The sequence below is a fragment of the Bubalus kerabau genome, chromosome 18, assembly GCF_029407905.1.
Source record: "Bubalus kerabau isolate K-KA32 ecotype Philippines breed swamp buffalo chromosome 18, PCC_UOA_SB_1v2, whole genome shotgun sequence".
In the NCBI taxonomy this organism is placed as follows: Eukaryota; Metazoa; Chordata; class Mammalia; order Artiodactyla; family Bovidae; genus Bubalus; species Bubalus kerabau.
In genome coordinates, this window is record NC_073641.1 from 11,990,736 (window position 1) to 12,004,674 (window position 13,939).

A 13,939-nucleotide genomic window follows, 5' to 3' on the forward strand; every position below is an offset into this window, starting at 1 on the left:
TTGATCACTTAAGAGGGCTTTCTTATCTCTTGTTGCTATTCTTTCGAACTCCGCATTCAGATGGGTATATCTTTCCTTTTCTCCTTTGCCTTTCACTTGTCTTTTCTCAACTGTTTGTAGGGCCTCCTCAGACAACCATTTTGCCTTTATTTTACACTTTTGGTCCATATTCATCTATATTTTGATACATTTGTCATCAGTATTTTGTGCCTGTGTGTGGGTGTGCATATCCACACTTAACATCACATTTTTAATGTTTTGATACATTCTGTTAGATTGTTTGTATGCTATGTCACTGTTCCTTTAGTTCAGTAACCTTTGGTGTCTTGATAACATTAGTAAATACCTTCTTTTATATAGTGCTTGATTCTCTTCTGTCTTAGCCTTAAGGTAACTTTCTGTGCTGTGACTCTTAATAAAGAATATGGACATTATGATTCTTGGTGGATATTTCTATGTTACCTTGAAAAGCAAGTTTCGAAAAACATCTTTTCCAAATGGATGCATTCCTGGGAGGGGTATTTTTAAAATAATATAAACCCTCACACTTAACTGTGTAGTTGCCTATATTTCATTCTTCGATTAAAGTCATTTTTATCCAATTGAAGTTCTTTAGCTAAGTGCTAAGTCTAAAAAGGTGAATAGAAAGATTAGGCAAGGGGTGAATTGGGTTGAAGTGTTCCAGTCAGAGAACATACAAACTGGAGCATTAGGACAGTGTGTTTCAAGGCCTGCGTTAGCCCAGGTGATGCCCCTGTCTCTGATGCTACTCATCCTTCTTAGGCGTTCCCCGTCTGTGTTAGTTCCCCTCTTCTGTTTTCTGCTTATTTGTTACATAGCTTTTCACTGTATATTATCTTTATTATGTGTTTGTCTTTCCTCCATCGTTAGAGATAAGGCGCTAGATCCCATTCTCCATCATGTCTTCAGTAACTGGCACAGTGTTTTGAAGTCTAGGATGGGCTTAGAGCATAGACTGGATGGAATGTCAAAGAGGAGAGAAAGTAGTGAATGGGAGTGAGATTTCAGAGTTTTTTCAGGTCAGATTTTTTTAACCCATCATGAAAGGTTAGGCATCAGTTCTGTTTCATCTTTTTCTTGGCTGTGCTGGGTCTATTGCTGCATGCAGGCTTTCTCTAGTTGCGGTGAGCAGAGGCCACTCTTCACTGCAATGTGCCGACTTCTCATTGCGGTGACTCACCCTGTTGGGATGCATGGGCCCTAGAGCGTCCAGGCTCGGTAGTTGTGGCCCACAGGCTTAGTTGCTCTGCAGCATGTGGGGTCTTTCCAGACCAGGGATCAAACCCATATACCCTGAATTGGAAGGCGGATTCTTCTTTTTTGATTTCATTTCTTTGTTTCGGCTGCGTTGGGTCTTGGCTGTGGCGCATGGGCTCAGCTGCTGTGCCGTGTGGGCTTAGCTGCTGTGCCATGTGGGCTTTGCTGCCCTGTAGCGCGTGGGATCTGAGTTCCCTGACTGGGGGTGGGACTCACATCCCCTGCGTTGGAAGGCTGACTCTTAACCACTGGACCACCAGGGAAGTCCTCATTTTAATAATTTTGAACTGACTCTCTCTGTCGATTTTGTTCTCTTTGCTTTTATGGACAGAAAAATGAAAAGGTCTGAATTTTCAACTGTGATCAAAAAAAGCTTATAGAAAAAAAAGATTACAAGGATGGTGTCTCTAGACTTCCATTAACACTTCTTGAAAGATAATCCGATATTTTGGACAACAGAATAGAAATACTGAAGGATGGTGTAACAGTGATGTTCATTTCACTGCTAATGATTTATTTCATCATCCTTTTCGGTGATTCCATCCTTTCATGTTCTTATTTTTAGTCTTTTTTTTTTTTTTTAAGCACAGCTCGAGGTCATTGGTGAATGTGTTATCTGTTGCTCCATAACAAATCATCCTAAAATTTAGCACCTTGAAACAGCAGATATTTATTTATTTATCTCTAGTTTCTATGGGTCAGAAATGCAAGGGCAACTGAGGTGGGTAGTTCTCCTAAGAATGCAAGGCATCAGCCTCAAGGCAGTGATCATCTCAGAGTTCTGGGGCTGGAGCGGCTGCTTCAAGCCCCCCCGCATGGTTGTTGTCAGGAGGCTCTCTTGCTCTTTGGGACCCTCCATAGGCAGCCTGAGAGTCCTCACAAGCAGATAACAGTCGGCTTCTCCAGAGTGAGTGATCCAGTGCAGAGTGATCAACACCCCATACACTTTATGACTTGGTCTCTGAATCACAGGCCATCACTTTCACCTTTTTCTATCCTTTTGACGAAGTGCAGCCCACAGCCAATGGGAGGGGATTAGATAAGGGCAGGTATCACTGGGGACTCTCTTGAAGGCTGGCTGCCACAGTGAGTTAAATCCTGAGATGAAGACTAACAGAATGTTTCAAGTAAGGGATAATAAAATCACTAAGATTCTACATTGTAGATTTATGAAAGAGTCCAGTAGAGTTACAGCTCAACTGCAAGATAGTTTTTTTTTTTTTAATAAATTAAAATTTTTTTAATCTTTGTTCTTTGGCAGATCACTCAGAGTGAGTCCTGAATCCTTATAAATAGTTAGAACTGCTTGAATAAGAAACTCAAAAATGGGAATTCCCTGGTGGTCCAGTGATTAGGGTTTGGTGCTTTCACTGCTATGGCTTGGGTTTAGTCCCTAATCAGGGAACTAAGGCAAGACTCAGCCAATAAAGAAAGAAAGAAAAACAAACACAAAAATTAAAATTGGACCCAGGTGATATACTCAGGATTGATTTCCACTCTCTGCTTTCCATACACGTTTTTAAAAATGTCTTCCAATCTGTTATTTATTAAAATGGACATTTCAGGACCATAAATTTTTCTCTGAAAATTTAGTTGATTCTGTAGAATTCTTGTTTTCTAGATATTCCAAATTTCAAAATTGTTTTTAATTCTAGAAATTTTTAGTAAATTTTAATTTTAGGTAGTTGGGTTTAATGTCTGGTTTTATTGTTACTGTAATTGTAGAATGTCATTTGTGTTGGTCTAATTACTGTTCTTTTTAACACATAAGTTTGATCATTATTTTTAATATGTCTTAAATTCTGTTAGGACAAATCAGATACCAGTAGTCCTTAAGATTTTTTTTAAAGAATACTCTTGTCTATTCCTTCAAATGAATCTCACAGTTTGTCTAAATACCTAACTATCCCATAAAGATCGAAATTAGTATTACATTGTCTTTTACATTAGCACATTTTTATTCTAGTTTTATTTACCCTGATGACGGTGTTGCTGTTTTCTCTCTTCATGATTTTATATGAAAATAGGTTTTGTTTAGATTCATGATTGTATTTAGGTTTTTTATCTTTCAGATTCAGGTGTAGCTGTCTCCCAAGGAGATGGTATTTTGATGTGCCCTGGTTGAAGTGAACAAATGTTTCATCATTTTCTTCATGCACACTTGGATGGGTGCATGTCATCTGCGTTTCCCTTGTTGCATGTGACTCATGCTTAAATAAACATATTTTAAGGGAATAATCAGTTTGAATAACTGAACAACAGAAATATGATTAAAAGAAACTCAAGGTCACACACAGTGCAGAAAGTCAATCCGTCAAAATTGCAGCTGAGCCCATTTGTATATTGTAACTTTCTTAGTAAGTATGTTAAGCTTTTTATTAATGCCTTTAAAAATAAATAACTTTTTAAAAAAACTTGACTATCTGAATGCTTTTCTGTGGAATACATATGGTAAGTTGGAGCCTAGGGAAAGATGTAAAAAGAACAACTTAGGCATTTTTGGGTAAAGGATAGTATTGTAAAGATACAACCAACTGTAAAACAGTGTTGCTGATAATCCAAGGTTAGGGCAGAAAGCCTGTCTGAAGCCGAATGTCAGAGGACTGGGCCTGGCTGCTTGGGCGCTAAGCCTGTGTTCTGTTGCTCAGAAGTCATACTGTCATTCTCCTCCAGCACCTTTTCTTGCCTGCCTGCCTCTCTCCTAGCCTCCTCCACACCTTCCTCACGTACCCTGCCTGACATGATTGCCCAAGCCGTTGTCTTCACCCCGCCTTGCAGTTGCATCTGCCATCCATTTGACTGTATCTATGTGAGTCTCTCTGTTCAAACTCTCTAGAGAGGTAGAACATAATACTGGTTTAGTTCAGTCTAAAGCACTGGTGTCCAAAGCCTGAGATTCTCCCTGGTCCATTTAGCTGTGGGAGATGTTAATATGATAAGTGCTATTTCTTTCAGAGGTTTTGCTTGGGCAAACTGCATGTGCCGAGCATATTAGTATTTATTGAATACATAAGTGAATATTCAAGTGATTGATAAGGGAGCTTTACAGAATTTTTTGTACAGGGTAAATAGAGTCATCATTTTGCATAACAAGCACCTAATATATTAAATGCCTAAAATGTGCCAGGTTAAATTGAGTTCTGAAGGTAGCTTATTTGCCTTGTAAGAGTTTCGGATGTTACCTTCCTTAATACCTAATATGGTTGGAGAATAGTTGTACGTTCAGGAAAGTCATTCATTTCAGCAAATAGTTATTTGACTTTGTGTGAGGCACTCTTCTACGTGCTTGGGAACAACACAGATGAATTTTCCTGCTTAACAGTTGTGGGAACTAGCTAGTAAGCACATGAAATTTATAAAGTAGCACATAGTGATTCATGTCATAGAGGAAAGGGAAATAGGAAAGGGGGTTGGGCAGATTGGGATTGGAAGCAGGGACACTTGTTAAAAAAAGAACAGGGAACTCCTAACTGAGGTGACATTTGAACAGACAGCCAAAGAAAATGAGAGCCATTCATGTATATAGAGAAAGAACTTCCCAAGCAAAGAAAATAACAGGTGCAGAGGCCCTAAGACAAGAGTGTTTACCATGTTCAGGGAACAGCAAAGAAACCAGCTTGGCTGGGGTGGAAGTAAGCAAGGAGAGATGAAAGAAATGGAGTTAAGAGAGGTATCCAGGGGTCAGGTCATATGTAGACCATTGCAACGTCTTCAACATTTCTTGGAGCTAGGAATTCACTGGAAAGTTTTTGAACCAAAGGTATTGTGTGATCAGATGCATAAGAAGAAGCTTCTGGGTGAGTTCCTTGGTCCAGTGGTTAGGACTCTGCACTTCCATTATAGGGGCACGGGTGTGATCCCTGGTTGGGGAACTCAGATCCCATATGCAGAGTGGTGTGGCCAAAAAAATAATTTAAAAAAAACTTCTGACTGCTTTGTTGAAAATAGAGGAGAAGTTTCAAGAAAGAGCAGGCTGAGTAGGACTTGGATCTGAGTGTATTTTCCAAGTAGAGCTCAGGGTTTGCCAATAGAGTCCATGTGGAGCTGGAAAGAGAGGAGTCCAGGATGACTCCCAAGGTTTTTCGCCTGAGCAAGTGGGAGAATTCTCCAGCACCACAGTTCAAAGGCACCAATTCTTTGGTGCTCTGCCTTCCTTACAGTCCAGCTCTCACAACCACATGTGACCACCGGGCAGACCACAGCCTTGACTATACGGACCTTTGTCGGCAGAGCGACGTCTCTGCTTTTCAACATGTGTCTAGGTTTGTCATCGCTTTCCTGCCGAGAAGCAATCGTTTCCTGATCTCATGGCTGCAGTCACCATCCGCAGTGATTTTGGAGCCCAAGAAGAGGAAATCCGTCACAATTTCCATCTTTTCCCCTTCAATATGCCATGCAGTAGTGGGGCCAGATGCCATGATCATAACTTTTTTATTAAGCAGGCTCTATCACTCTCCTCCTTCACTCTCATCAAGAGTCTCTTTAGTTCCTCTTCACTTTCTGCCATTAGAGGGGTATCATCCACATTTCTGAGGCTGTTGATGTTTCTCCTGCCTATCTTGATTCTAGCTTGTAACTCATCCAGCCCGGCATTTCTCATGATGTGCTCAGCATATAGGTTAAACAAACAGGGTGACAGGAGACAGTTTTGTGGGCCTCTAAAAATGTAAGAAATACTCTAAGCTCATAGTCTATAGTCTGCGGTCATACTTTGCGGCTCCCTGCTTTCCAGGGTGGGGGGTTTGCTCTGTGTCCTGTGAGATCTTAGTTCCTGGAGCAGGGATTGAACTTGGGCCCTTGAGGGTGAAAGCAGTCCTAACTACTGGACCGCCAGGAATTCCCACTGCCCCCTGCTTTATACTGGAAGTCCTTAGCAGAAGCTCTGGACAAATAATTTGCATGGAGTCCTGTTAGTTTTTTCAAGTATCATGTTTAATAGTACATGTATATAGTGCAGAATTCAGATGATTGTATGTAAAGTAAACCTCCCTACCCTGCCCACTATCCTGCCCCTCTCCCTGAAATGCATCATTAATACCAGTTTCTTGTGTATTTAGGAAGTTTTTCTATGACAGGATAAACCTGAATGTACATATGCTCTCAATCTTAAATTTAACTAGGTTCTTTTTCCTTTAGGTCAGAACTGTGAAATGTAATAAGTAATACTTGTACCACTTCGACGTTATTGCCTTCATGTCCAAATCCAGCCTTCACTGCCTGCTCTGCAGTAATGGATCTGGACCTTGTAAATATCCCTCCCTTGTCAGCAGGTACAGTGAAAAGCTTTGTCAGTAGAGGGTGCTGTTGACAGGAGGGGCACGGGCCTCCTTCTGGGTCCAGTGTACCTCTCCAGCAGGTACTTGGAGCTCATGGGCTCTACACCCTTGTGCAGCACCTGGCTTCCGCAGTACCTAGTGGCCAGCAGCACTTAGCACCCCATATAGAAGGCTTCCTCCGGCACCCCCAAAGTTTCTAAGCAAAGTGCTCCAAGCTTACACCTTCTTGGGTTGCAGCTCTTTAATTTAGCCAACCTTTGTTGTCCATGGCTGTGCCTTCTCTCTTGAGGTCCAGATCTCAGTCCTGGGGTTGGTCCTTTGGGTGCTCTGTCGCACCCTAATGTGAAAAGCCAGTAGGCTATTCCCTATGTCGATGCTTGGAGTAACAAGGATTACTCCAATTACAATTGCCTATTACAGTAAATAACTCTTAATAGTAAACTCCCCAAGTTACTAGGTGGTTTCTATCTCCCAGTTGGACTCTGATACAGTACTTAAAACCTTTCTGATTACAAAAGTATTAGATATAAAATCAGACGAGAAGATAGCCCTTCTCAGCTTCCAGTAATCTCACTCTACAGAGCAATTATTCACGTGGTAATGCTAAACTAATTTTATATTTTAAATACAAAACAGGCGCTTGTAAAACAAAAAACAGTACAAAAAGGAAAAAGGAATGCCTTCCTATCCCTTTTCTAATCATTTAAAATAGTTACCACTGTTAAAATTTTTCTTGTATATTCTTTGCAGAAATTCTTAATGCATCTAGAAACATGAGAGTACATTTTTTAAACAAATAGAATCATAACCATATATACAGTCCTATGTTTTGTGGTAAAAATAAAAATCAGTGTACAAGAATGGTTGTTTTCCAGCTTACACTAGCATTATGAATTTGGAACGGCCTTCTAGCCATTCAGAACGCTCCACTGATTAACTAATAGTGAAATTTTGGACACAGGCACAGATGTAGACATTGACATCAGATGTAATACCTTGAACAATATAAAGTCACTGACAAAATATGTTCTTGAGCAAAGTGGATACATAAGACTTTAAGGCCATTATAAATGTATATGTTAGATTCTCAAACATCTAAAAAAACATTGATACTCAGTATTTTTAAAACCGCAGATTTAGCTAATTTCCAATAATGCTAAATTCTAAACTACTTTCTGCTTCTACAATAAGCACTGAATCAAAGGGCTCCAGAATATGAGCATTTGCCCTAAATCCTATTTCTTCTGCAGTAGATAAAAGGAAGGTATACATAAACCCTGCCACACTAAAGTAAATGTACAAAAACAGACACTACAAGGATTAAGGAATATCTCTTGTCACACCTATGTGTGAAACAGATGCAGTCCTTAAATTAGCCATTTTTGTAATAACTTGAATATTCCTTTCATATTGTGGCTTTACGATGGATACACCATTCTCCCCACTCCTCCCTGTGGCTTTGTTAACCGTTTACCGAAGTTAGTCTGAAAGCCCTATATGAGCTGAGTAATGAAGAGTTGGATGTGTAAATTTGATTAAAGGGCTGATCTTTGATTGGGGAGGATCATTTAGGGACTTCAGAGTCACTGGTAATACTCTGTTTCTTACGCTCAGTAATGGGTAAGCAGGCTGTTTGGGGTTTTTTATAGTACATGCTTTATGCATTTTACTCTTTTGTATGCAGCATTTAATAAAAAGTTTTTGGATAACATTATCCAAAATTTTATCCAACAGTTTTTAGAATTATTGACAAAAATTTTCTTGATTTAGTAGATTTTAGCTAATAGGTTCCTGAATGATTGGAGAGAATGGCAGTATCCATTTCCAGGAAAGGATGAAATGTTTAGACTGAGGGTGCTTTTTTATCGTGGCAGTAAGCAGTGTGATGTCTTCTGCATCCAGGAGCCAACTTAACATGTTAAGTCTCAAGAGGCTTGGCAGCCTTAACACACATTGACTCAAAGACTTGACTGTTGCAGCCTGAACTTTGATACATTCTTTGAAATGCCTGGAAATAGTTAACTCTTGCAAGTTAGGCAGGTTGTCCAGTGTTTGAAAGAAGTTTCTGTATCCTTCCTCTGTAATCTTGTGGTTCATTGAAAAATCAAGACGCTTGAGTTTCTGGAAACCTCCATTGATTGCTACCTTGGCTATAAATACAAAAGCAAAATATTTATGAGAACAGAATCATAGGGACTTCCATTTTAGTACTGGTAGGCTAGATTATTTGAACGCACCTCTTCTCCCACCATCACTTAAAATAGAAAATGCCCAATTTTAATAAAAATATATAAATTTAATAATACATTAGATTTACTTCTAACTGAAGTAGTAAAGATTAATAAATTACATTTTTAAAAACTATATAAGAGACACACTTTAAGTATAAGAACATAGATTAAAAACAAAAGTGATACATCTCTAAATAACTGGTGTGGCAAAAAAATGAACAACTAAAATTAGAAAATATTTTGAACTGAATGAAAATATGACACTAGAACTTGTGAGAGAGAGCTAAGCCAAAGTGAGTGCTCTAACTGTCCACCTCGGGACATTAGAACATTAAAAGGAATGAAAGAAGAAAGAATGAATTTAGAACAAAAATAAAAAGCAAATTAGATCCAAAGAAAGTACCAGGGGATAATAGAGGTAAAGGCAGAGATAAATGAAAAATGTGTAGGGAAAAACGCACAGGAGAACATCCTGCGTAAGATTCCGTGACGTATTTTCAAAACGGGTAAAATTAATCTTATGGTGAAAGAAAGCAGTATAGTGGTCACCTTTGAGAAGGAGGGGGAATGTAGTGTCAGAAGGAACACAAAGGAAGCTTCTGTAATGTAATAATCTATATTGTAGTCTAAAGAGTAATTGTTAGCCAAGTATAAGTAACAAGACTGTTCACTTGAAAATCCATTAAGCTGTATACTTAGATTTTGTACTTTTCTTTATGTGTATTAATTTTCAATTTAAAAAAAAGTATATGCTGGGCTAGATGAAGCACAAGCTGGAATCAAGATTGCCAGGAGAAATATCAGTAACCTTAGATACAGATGACACCACCCTTATGGCAGAAAGCGAAGAAGAACTAAAGAGCCTCTTGAAAGTGAAAGAGGAGAGTGAAAAGGTCAGTTTAAAACTCAACATTCAGAAAACTAAGATCATGGCATCCGGTCCCATCACTTCATGGCAAATAGATGTGGAAACAGTGAGGGACTTTATTTTGCTGGGCTCCAAAATCACTGCTGATGGGGACTGCAACCATGAAATTAAAAGAGGCTTGCTCCTTGGAAGAAAAGTTATGACCAACCTAGACAGCATATTCAAAAGCAGAGACATTACTTTGCCAACAAAGGTCCGTCTAGTCAAAGCTATGGTTTTTCCAGTAGTCGTGTATGGATGTGAGAGTTGGCCTTTAAAGAAAGCTGAGCACCAAAGAATTGATGCTTTTGAAATGTGGTGTTGGAGAAGACTCTTGAGAGTCCCTTGGACTGCAAGGAGATCCAACCAGTCAGTCCTAAAGAAAATCAGTCCTGAATATTCATTGGAAGGACTGATGCTGAAGCTGAAACTCCAATATTTTGGCCACCTGATGCAAAGAACTGACTCATTGGAAAAGACCCTGATGCTGGGAATGATTGAAGACGGGAGAAGAAGGGGACGACAGAGGGTGAGATGGCTGGATGACATCACCAACTCGATGGACATGAGTCTGAGTAAACTCCGGGAGTTGGCGATGGACAGGGAGGGGTGGAGTGCTGCAGTTCATGGGTTCACAAAGAGTTGGACGCGACTGAGCAACTGAACTGACTGACTGATAAAAAGGAGTATACGGAGGGTATGTGGCCAGCTGTCTGAAACACTATGGGTTAAGAGTGGACTGAAGGTTTGTATAGTCTCAAACAGGAGACTCTCTTTTACTCCCAAATCTGACCAGAATGAACCAAAAATCCACAGAACATTAGAGGGAACATTATGATAGAGAAAATGAGGAAGTGGGAAATGGGTTGAACATTTTTAGAGAGGAAAATGGTTTTATAGACATCTTGCAGCAGAAAGCTTGAGTAGTACCACTGGCTTTCCTGTGAGCTGAGTATCTGAGGGTAGCTCACCAATTTCTACCACGCTGTCATCATCCAAAGTCTTGAAAAACTGGAGACCTTGGAGACACTGAAGATGCTGACACTGCTGGATGATCAGTCTGGCCATTTGATGAATCCCATCCCCCGTGGGAAGGATCAATTCTTCCAGGTTATTTAAAGAACCTAAAGCGTAGGCTAATCAGAAGAGACAAAAAAAAAAGAGAGAGAGAGAAAAAACTATGTTCTGTGTTCCCAAATAATTCAAAGCGTCAAAATCCTATACATTCTAGGAGGTTCCATGTAGCACAGAGGCTGGAGAAAGGGGTCAGCCTACACCTTGATCTTCATTGCTGCCTCTAGACAACCAATCTTCTGTCCTTCCCCAGTCAGCCTCCTGCCCTGAAGTCCAGAAGTTCAGAATGGACTTCACATCCCCATTTCCTTTTTTTTTTTAAACCACTGGACCATCAGAGAATTCCCAGCTATCTCCTCTTTCAGACCAAAGCTTCTACTGGACTCTCTTAGCGCTCCTCCTCAGTGCTTTTGGCCCCTTCCCTTCTGCGGTGCTGTCCTCCTCAGCGGTTTCTAGCACTAACTTCACAGTCCACCACTCATAACTTGCCTTTTCACTTTGACCCCTCCTGAGTGTGATACAGTTTAGATCACTTGCTCCCCAGAAAGTTCTCTACTTCTGCAGCCTCATACCTGGACATGTTTTGAACACTTTCTAGCATAAAACCATGTAGCAGGCTTTTCCTTTTGCTGTCCCAGTTCTTACATCAGCCATTTCTCCAAGGACCCTGGTTCCTTTTAGGGACGCCAGTATTTAGAAGTCAAGATCTGGGTAGTTGGTATGCTCATTACTACTAGGGTACTTTTGAGTCTCTGTTGACTGAGCTGAGAGATGTATATACACATATGTATAGTGAGATATACAGATATGCCCATATCTACCTATATAGGTTAAAAACCACGAGTCCACACCAGTAATTTCCAATTCTAATTTAAGACCTCAAAGTTCCTTCTAGCCTCCCCTTGTGGGCTTCCCTATTTGCTCAGACAGTAAAGAATCCACCTGCAATGCAGGAGACCCAGGTTCAATCCTGGGGTCGGGGAAGACCCCCTGGAGAAGAAAACGGCCACCCCCTTGGCCCCTGGTCTGGCCTCTTCGGCCCCAGCCCCCACGCCCCTCCCCTACACACACAGCTGCCTCCAAAAGATGGACAAAGGAAAAGGAAGAGATCCAGGTGCTCCTTAAGTGTGCTCAAGTTGGATAGCACTACTGCTATGTGCGTCTCATCTCTACTGACTAGCCTTATATTTTCCTGGATTAAAAATAAAACAACAAGCTCCATGTCACCAAACCATGACTCTGATTACAGTTCTGGCTCCCCAGAAATGGAACCTTAAACTAGTCCATCAGGAATGGACCAATCAGCATCTGCCATCCCCATCGCCTAAAGGAAAGTAACCTTGCGATGACTGACGGGCATTTTTGCCTACTTTAAATCATTTCTCACTGCTCCCTTCTGCCTATAAAAGTCTTTCATTTTGTACAGCTCCTCAGAGCTCCCTTCTTACTGCTAGAGTGAAGGCTGTCTGATTCAGAAACATTTTTGTTGAAAAAAATTCTTAATTTTTAAAAATACGCTTATCTTCTAAGACCTGTTAGAAATTTTTCCAGAGCATACATGGTTATTGTAATCATAAAAAAATAAGTAGAAAAGGTAGTTTCTGTAGTTAGCATTTTATTAAGTCTAGGTGTTCACATAGAGTGTTCATAACTTTAAAAGGTAGTTTTCCCCCTATTCTGGAAAACTTTGAAACAACAGGCATTTAGCTTGTTTGGGATGGATACCTGGCAATGAAATTGCATAGTGCTCTGGGTGTTCATTGGAAGGACTGATGTTGAAGCTGAAACTCCAATACTTTGGCCACCTGATGTGAAGAGCTGACTCATTTGAAAAGACCCTGATGCTGGGAAAGATTGAGGGCAGGAGGAGAAGGGAACGACAGAGGATGAGATGGTTGGATGGCATCACCGACTCCATAGACATGGGTTTGGGTGAACTCTGGGAGTTGCTGATAGAAAGGGAGGCCTGGTGTGCTGCGGTTCATGGGGCCGCAAAGAGTCGGACACGACTGAGTGAACTGATAACAAATATTCTAAGAAATGAATTGCTTTAAGAACATTGCTTTGAAAGACATAAAGTGAAATCAAGGCATTTGGAAGGTAAAAGTTGAGCAGCGCTATCCCTCCCTCCTAATGACCAAGGGCAGCTAAAACATTGTAATTTATTATAGCTAATGCAAAATAGGATTTTGTGGAGGGAAAGAATCAAGAGTAAGTAAAAGGTACTGTGTTATAAACATACCAAATTTTTCAGCTGTTTCCTTATCTGGAATATATTGGAGCCCAAGTTTTAATATCTTCAGAGAAGTAAAATTTGGCAAGACAATGACTATAAAAGGGAAAATTAAAATTTAGTTATGTCAGCTACATTTCTTATACCAAAAAGTAATGTATTTATAGAGTATAAAGGGGCTTCCCTAGTAGCTCAGTTGATAAAGAATCCACCTGCAATGTGGGAAATCTGGGTTCGATCCCTAGGTTGAAAAGATCCCCGGAAGGAGAGAATGGCAACCTGCTCCAGTATTCTTGCCTGGAGAATCCCCATGGACAGAGGAGCTTGGCAGGCTGCAGCCCATGGGGTCACAAAGAGTTGGACACGACTGAGCGACTAAGCACAGCAAAGAGTATTTCAAAAGTGATAGAAATTACTATAATTCAGATTGAATTGATTAGCATGGCTTAACTAGATAACACAAATCTCTACTCAGGAAACAGTTCTCATAACTAGAAATGTTTAAACATCTATTAAGGAAACAAATATACCTTATTTGAAAATTCATTTACGATCAGATATCTATTGCAATGGTTTTGTTCTCTGCCATCAAATGCATGTTTTAAAATTTGACTATTAAAAAATGATTCTGTCCACAAAAGCATCTTAAACCAAAATTTTACAATTATAGCTCTTACCAAATGGGTTGGCTTGAAAAAATTGTCCAGAAAACTTAATTTCTTCAAGTTTCTTGCGGGAAGCAAGTGCAGTCACAAGAGATTCAAAATCCGAAAAGCTATTACATTCCAGATGGAACACTTGAAGGTTTGGAGAATTCTGAACTAATCTGACTGTCAGATAAAATATCAGATTTCAGAAATCAGAGATTGAAAAGTTCTATCTGAATTAACCATATAAAATTAATAAAATTACTTTATTTGTTTCAGCAATAGTGAATCGA

The 13,939-nt window shown here is 40.0% G+C and overlaps 2 protein-coding genes across 5 annotated transcripts in view; one reads left to right on the forward strand and one right to left on the reverse strand.

Annotated features, from left to right (window-relative positions):
- Positions 1–3,698, forward strand: part of LOC129632904 (survival motor neuron protein) — a 32,620-nt gene extending 28,922 nt beyond the window's left edge. For 2 of the 4 annotated variants that reach the window (XM_055554652.1, XM_055554654.1), the window contains one exon: positions 3,335–3,698. The gene's annotated coding sequence lies outside the window, so the exon portion shown is untranslated. The remainder of the gene's footprint in view (positions 1–3,334) is intronic. The other 2 variants (XM_055554651.1, XM_055554653.1) reach the window with 2 other exon arrangements.
- A 2,527-nt stretch (positions 3,699–6,225) lies between these two features.
- NAIP (NLR family apoptosis inhibitory protein) overlaps positions 6,226–13,939 on the reverse strand; it is a 42,692-nt gene continuing 34,978 nt past the window's right edge. Inside the window, exons 12-15 of the mRNA XM_055554820.1 lie at positions 13,677–13,829; positions 13,009–13,095; positions 10,664–10,828; positions 6,226–8,704 (exon numbers count right to left, since the gene is read on the reverse strand). Coding sequence (XP_055410795.1) covers positions 8,331–8,704; positions 10,664–10,828; positions 13,009–13,095; positions 13,677–13,829 — 779 coding nt within the window. The 3' untranslated portion in view covers positions 6,226–8,330. The remainder of the gene's footprint in view (positions 8,705–10,663; positions 10,829–13,008; positions 13,096–13,676; positions 13,830–13,939) is intronic.